Source organism: Camellia sinensis, chromosome 3 (assembly GCF_055761805.1).
Source record: "Camellia sinensis isolate YWXY chromosome 3, ASM5576180v1, whole genome shotgun sequence".
NCBI classification, from domain to species: domain Eukaryota; kingdom Viridiplantae; phylum Streptophyta; class Magnoliopsida; order Ericales; family Theaceae; genus Camellia; species Camellia sinensis.
In genome coordinates this window covers 195620621-195627816 of record NC_138963.1, presented here as the reverse complement: position 1 = coordinate 195627816, position 7196 = coordinate 195620621, and the positions used below count along the sequence as shown (strand labels likewise).

Sequence of the window (7196 nt, the reverse complement as noted above, 5' to 3'; positions counted from 1 at the left end):
GTGACGGAATGTGTCTCAATTCCCCAGTCACCGACACTCCGGATTATCCATGATGGAGTTAGGTTTTAGCTGTAGTTTCATGTGCATTCATCCTATATTGAGTTGTGCATTTCGACTCCTCGGCCATCATGCCTCGGTATGCGTGATTGGTGGCACGAGGATCGAGACATGCATATATTTGTGCAAATACATTGCTATGCCCCTTTCCTGCTCTCTGTTGCAGCAAAACCAGGAATCAGCAACTTTCCGGGACTTGGCACGCTTTTCAAGAATAACAGGTGTAAACAGAGGCTAATTGGGGCATTCCGGTGGATTTCCGCGCAAGACAGTCCGGACATGCATCATCCACCAGAAGCAAGGCAGTCCCCGGCTTGCACGCCAGTTTATTTGCTTTCTAGTTAATTCATTAATTAATTAGAATTCTGTAATATTTTGGACTGTAATATTCTTTTATTTGGGGACTGTAATATTTGGACTGTATTATTTATTCGGACCCTCCGAGTGAGGGCACAACTGTAATAAGTGTGGGTGAGTGTGATGTATGTCTTCCAACCCCACGTCTTTCTCCCTTTTATTTATCCGCTTTTGATGGTTAGATTAAGGCATATTTCAATTAGCATACAGTATGACAGCATGTTTGCATCATTCATCTGTATTGCATGCATCGGGCTCGGCGCATCATACTAACTGCATTGTACTTTCAATTCCAAGTTGAATACATGTTAGTTGTAGCATTTCGTATGCCATCTTAGAATAGCCGAGCCTACTATAGTTGCATTTTGCATGTGTTGCATTAGGCATTTCTGTACACTTAGGATCATGCATGATTTCTAATATAGTTTCTATTTTGGCTTGGAGTACTCGGTGAGTTTTATGCTTTAGCATCCTTGCATGCGTGTGAGTGAATGCCATGATAGCATGCTTACCATGAGGCTATGTGCTTATCTGATATATCTGCCTGAATGCCTGTGGGTGAAGGTTGGGTTATCTGAATTGGAATGAATCATCAAAATGTTTCAAACCTACCTGCGGGTAGCAAACCATTTTCAAAAACAAACATAAAATGTTTTGTTCCAATTCGGGCGACCCGATCTATACTTGTATGCTGTGCGCATCATATAGTAACCTAGGCTAATAACCGGAATAAGAACATACAATGTTTTCAAAAATAGATATCATGGTTAGTAAAGGTCGGTCTATGACCGGGCGAGCGGGGGTGCTCACGAAGTGACCTTCCCCAATCGTACCCAAGTTCCCGAGCCGAGGCAACTTTGGTGATGACGGACACGTGGCCTTTGGCAACGAGTCAGGGTTTCCTAAATTTCCCAAAATAAAATATTTAGGTGGCGACTCTGTATCTGGAAAAGCAGTCCATGTTTGGCACTTCTTTCAAAAATCTGTTTTCTCAAAACGATTTGCCGGATTTGGACTCTTTGGTTCAGACTTAGAACCGTGACGACAAAGTCGAGTCCGAGCTGTAGCGAGGTCCCCCGCGGGCTTGTTACACTCGTGCTGTCTTCCGTCACTTTACTAGCTTTGACGAGCGAGCACCCGTGGATCTACTTCTCCGAGAGCCGGAGCATCACCTCTCTCATGAGGCCTGAGAGGTATTTACTTCATTTTCTGTATTTTTCGTGCATTTCGTACCTTTGCCCTGCTTGAATACGCAGTTTAGCTTATGACATAGTACTTTGCTCGCATCCTGAACATATAGTTTCAACATTCGAATTTCTGAACACTCGGCTCATTAATTAATTGCGAACACACAGCCCACATTAGAACACACGGCTCAAACGTTGATTTGTCGAACACACAGCACGAATTCGAAAGTGAACACACAGCCCACACTAGTTGAAATTTGAACACGCAGCCCAAACTTTAAATTCTCTGAACACGCAGCCCAGTTAATTAGTGAACACGCAGCCCACGCTAATAGAAAGTTGAACACGCAGCCCAAACTTCAAATTTTCTGAACACGCAGCCCAGGTTAAAATAGTGAACACGCAGCCCACACTGATAGAAAGTTGAACACGCAGCCCAAACTTCAAATTTTCTGAACACGCAGCCCAGGTTAAAATAGTGAACACGCAGCCCACACTGATAGAAAGTTGAACACGCAGCCCAAACTTCAAATTTTCTGAACACGCAGCCCAGATAGATAGTGAACACGCAGCCCACACTGATAGAAAGTTGAACACGCAGCCCAAACTTCAAATTTTCTGAACACGCAGCCCAGATAGATAGTGAACACGCAGCCCACACTGATAGAAAGTTGAACACGCAGCCCAAACTTTAAATTTTCTGAACACGCAGCCCAGATAGATAGTGAACACGCAGCCCACAATTTAACTGAAAGTTAAACACGCAGCCCAAACTTCAAATTTTCTGAACACGCAGCCCAGATAGATAGTGAACACGCAGCCCACAATTTAACTGAAAGTTGAACACGCAGCCCAAACTTCAAATTTTCTAAACACGCAGCCCAGATAGATAGTGAACACGCAGCCCACAATTTAACTGAAAGTTGAACACGCAGCCCAAACTTCAAATTTTCTGAACACGCAACCCACAATTTAACTGAAAGTTGAACACGCAGCCCAAACTTCAAATTTTCTGAACACGCAGCCCAGATAGATAGTGAACACGCAGCCCACAATTTAACTGAAAGTTGAACACGCAGCCCAAACTTCAAATTTTCTGAACACGCAGCCCAGATAGATAGTGAACACGCAGCCCACAATTTAACTGAAAGTTGAACACGCAGCCCAAACTTCAAATTTTCTGAACACGCAGCCCAGATAGATAGTGAACACGCAGCCCACAATTTAACTGAAAGTTGAACACGCAGCCCAAACTTCAAATTTTCTGAACACGCAGCCCAGATAGATAGTGAACACGCAGCCCACAATTTAAACTGAAAGTTGAACACGCAGCCCAAACTTCAAATTTTCTGAACACGCAGCCCAGATAGATAGTGAACACGCAGCCGACAATTTAACTGAATTTGCATATAGCTTATTCCACTTCATCGGCATACAGCCCATTTCATTATTGACACATGTATTCATTCTGAATGCAGGTTGGTTCCCGCAGTGTGCGGGGGTATGGTTCCACCATCGCGCGGGACTGGTATGCCGAGCTCCCGGAGGCCGTCCGAGATTTGGTAGATTTGGCAGGATTCGGGCCTTTCTGCGTCGGGTTGTCACGTTGTCCTGCCAGGAGGACACTGATGGCAGCCTTGGTAGAGAGATGGTGGGACACCACCAACTCCTTTCATTTCTCTACTACCGAGGACATGACCATGACCCCTTTTGACTTCGCTGTATTGACCGGCCTTGACGTTGGAGGTTGGTCCATCCCCTACGATGAGGATATGGGCGAGTGGGAGGCCGCCTGGATGTATCTATTGGGGGCTCGCCCACCTGTTGACAGGGTCTCTGGGAGAGTCCGATACACTTGGTTCTCTTCCCATTTTCGGCGGGCGGAGATGGTGCCTGAGACTCCCGAGGAGACAGAGCAGTATGCCCGTGGTTTCCTTATGTTCCTCTTCGGAACTACCCTGTTTGCCGACAGAGGGAACACAGTTGGGCTATACCTGCTGAGCGCTCTGGTTGACCTATCACAGGTCCATCGATATGACTGGGGCGGCGCCGGCCTGGCTACCCTTTACTTTTATATGAGCGCGACCTCCCGCGGGCGGGGTGATTTACTTGGCGGCTACTGGAGAGCCTGGGAGGTACTTTTCTGTCCTCTTGATTTACATTTCTGCTTTTCATTACTTGTACATTGCACACACATCGCACTTTTACAGTCTGTATTTTGCTCTCAGCATTTCGTACTTACATTCTGCATTGCTTTTCTCAGCTATGGGTCTATGTATACTTCCCATCATTAGCCCCAGAGTTGGAGGTGGCGGGGATTCTCATGACCCCATATTCATTGGTGTTCGAGGGCCCGCACCAGCCGAGACCTCGAGAGACCCTCCTTAATCTGCGACAGTACTTTGACACTGTGCGACATTCAGAGGTAGCTCAGAACTTTCAGTTCCTTTCATTTTCATCTTTGATTTGCTCTGTATATTCTCGATTTCTGATTGGTTTATGCATTTATCATCCGCAGATCACATGGTAGCCCTGGGTGTCCCTGGGTGATGGTCTCCGACTTCAGTATACCGGAGTGTCGGACATCTCCCAGTATAGGGTCCTGCTTGAAGGGCCGGTTGGCAGGGCATGGTTCCTGGGGGAACGCTTTCTGCGCCAGGTATGGGGGTATCTTTCTCAGGATCCTCCCGCAGTACCTCCAGCCAGTATGCGGACTGCTGACAGGCTCTCTTACTCGGAGGTAGTCGGCGCCATGCTGGGTAGCGATGCTTTATTATATGTTGAGGAGGGGGACTACGCCACTTACCGTCACATATATTTGATGCCTCCATTGACGGGAGCTCATATCCCGATGATGAGGCCTGCCGGTATGTCATCCTCGGGCCAGGCTCGGGCTCGGGCTCGGGCTGCAGACGCCCCTTCTACCAGCAGGGCTGGTACATCTAGAGGTGGGAGTAGACCGGTTCCTCCGGTTCCGTCGACTCATCCTCATCCCGGATGGCCAGATATGCCGACTGAGTTGATGGCGTGGCAGTATGGGGCTATCTCTCCGACTCCGATCCCGCTAGAGCCTCCGATGCCCAGTGATCGATACGCCATTGATCCGGACTCACCGCCGGTATGCTCCACTTTTTTCATTCATCATTCAGATGTTTAGACACTTTTCTGTTCACTGATGATTATGAGCTCATTTTTGCAGCCATCGCGAGGGTACATGGAGGAGGTGGTTGGACTGGTGGCCACACTCGAGGGCATGGTCCTGCATAGGGAGGCACAGTTGTCTGTCGCGGGCATTCAGGTACCCTTCAGTTTTCTGGCATTTATCATACTTCTGATGACATGCTGATTTCTACTGCATCGATTGACCACTTGTGTAGAACACATCTGACACACACCCCACTTGTACACTGTATTTACATGCACCCACTTCATGTAGCCTTTGCTTGTATCTGCATCTGATGTATATATTTGGACTGATGCATTTGAATTGAACTCTTTGTTTTCAGATGCCTTCATGGTCCGGTCAGCCGCAGGCCAGGCCACCTGGGCCTCCTTGGGAGCTGGGCCATCTGGGCCTTTTCAGGGGGCGGGGCCATCTCGGCCTTCCCGAGGATCCGGGCCATCTAGGCCTTTTCGAGGAGCTCGAGGAGGGCCTGTCCGCAGACGCAGGGCTCACGTTGTGGAGGTGGAGCCTGATGAGGAGGAGGAGGATGCTGAGGAGGAGGAGGAGGCTACCGACCGTCAGTCAGAGACATCTGCTGAGGAGGGGGGCTCCGGTTTTGGCTCGGGGAATAGAGGCGAGGCTGAGGGGGATCCTGAGGATGACAGCTCCGACTCAGATGATGATGATGGTGCGGAGATTGTCCCGCAGAAGAGGATGAGGAGTGCTTCTCGTTCCCGTTCCCGAGGACTTTGATGTTGCTATTTCCTGCTTTATTTTTCTTTTTGCTAGTAGTTTGTAGCACTTTGCACATTGTTAGGCAGCTTTATTTTTTTGTAAAACTTGTACCTTTGTTTGTTGTAAAGCATGATGAAATGAAATAGCTTTTGAAAAAGTGTTTGTATTTTAAACTTTCAGCATCGTATCGCATCATTTTATTTTGCACAAAAATGAAATTGAATGGAAATGCGCATTGTGTAATCACCAAGTCAGGTAGTGAACCGACGCAACAAACTAAGCAACTCAACTTACTAAGATATAACAGAATCTTTAGCAAGTTTACAACTCGATAAGCAAAATGCAACAACGCAAATAAACAAGACTTTAACAAAAATTGCTTAAACAGAGAGCAATGACTCAAAAACACAAAACACGTCCGCTTGACAAACAACTCGATAAGCAAAACAACAACTCGATAAACAAAACTCAACAACAACAAAGTGTACTTCTGACGATCTGGGCATTGGAACGCATCCGAAACGGAGGGAGATAAAGGCCTTTGACTTTCCCGTTGCATGGAAATGCTTGGAACTTTCCCTCGAAGAGTAAAACAGGGCCAAGGGGATACACTGGAGCATTGCTGGCCATCCCTGGGAGCCGGCCGGCCATTTTTGTTGAGAGAGACAGCTGGCCGGCCATTTCTGCAAAAAGTAAATGGCTGGCCAGCCAGAAAAGGTGGCCGGCCGGCCATTCAGTCCTGCAGCCACCAAATTTTTGACATGTGTCCCCGTGAATAGTGTCTTTCCTTCTATAAAAGCCTCAACTTCGGGAACATTCATTTCATCTTAGTTTTAGACAAAGATGGAGGCATTTCTCGCAGAAAATGTCACATCTTGGATCTCTTCTCTAGATGGCTCGGAAAAGCTGAATTTTCGGGGTTTCGGCTTGAATGCACTATTCACGCTAAGCCGTACTCCGATACAGCTTCCTTTTCTCCATGCCGCGGCAAGGTTCTGGAATCCAGTGACGCATGTTTTTAGCTTTGGAGGCCAGGAGATGTGTCCCACTTTCGAAGATTTTCAGGTTTTGATGGAGTCTGAATGCTCTGAGGTGATTTTGCCCCAGCTCCGTTTTGGCCATGCTCAGGCTTTAGGGCGGATGTGTGGGCTCACGGCGCTTGACGCTCGATCTCTGATCTGCAGTGGGGAACTGGACATCCTCGGCTTGATCCATCGTTTTTCCGACGCTGGTGACCGCAGCAACCATTATTGGCAGGGTTTCCGGCAACACGCCCTCTGCTTATGTTTGTTGTCTCACTTTCTGCTTTCCTCGGGCTTCGGCGGGGCTAGCATTCGCCTGATTGAAGTCGCCCAAGGTTTGAGAGAAGGAAAGAGCTGTATTGCCATGACCTTGGCCGAGACACTGATGGGCTTAGATTCTGTCTATCGCCGGGAGGCGACTAGGTTTGCTGGGAGTCCACTGCTGCTGCAGGTAATGTTTCCCACCCGACCTTACATGTATATTTGTTCACATCACTCGACCCTCAGGCTCGTTTTTTTTTCTCACAAAACCCTTGTCTTACTTTTTCTCTCATCGTACATCTCTCTGTTCTTTATTCTCTCATTTTCCATCCCTCCCCTAGGTATGGTTAATGGATAAGTTTCAGGTTGTGGACTCTTGCCCAGCCTATTCAGCTCGAGGCTACTTCTTTCGAC

At 47.7% G+C, this 7196-nt stretch overlaps 1 protein-coding gene across 1 annotated transcript; it reads left to right on the top strand.

Moving 5' to 3' along the window:
- The first annotated feature begins 4186 nt into the window (after nucleotides 1-4186).
- LOC145821239 (uncharacterized) lies at nucleotides 4187-5673 on the top strand. The gene is made up of 3 exons (XM_082917758.1): nucleotides 4187-4719; nucleotides 4801-4899; nucleotides 5108-5673. The coding sequence occupies exons 1-3, from the start codon at nucleotides 4309-4311 to the stop codon at nucleotides 5480-5482; spliced, it is 885 nt and encodes a 294-aa protein (XP_082773884.1). The 5' UTR covers nucleotides 4187-4308; the 3' UTR covers nucleotides 5483-5673.
- The last annotated feature ends 1523 nt before the right edge of the window (nucleotides 5674-7196 follow it).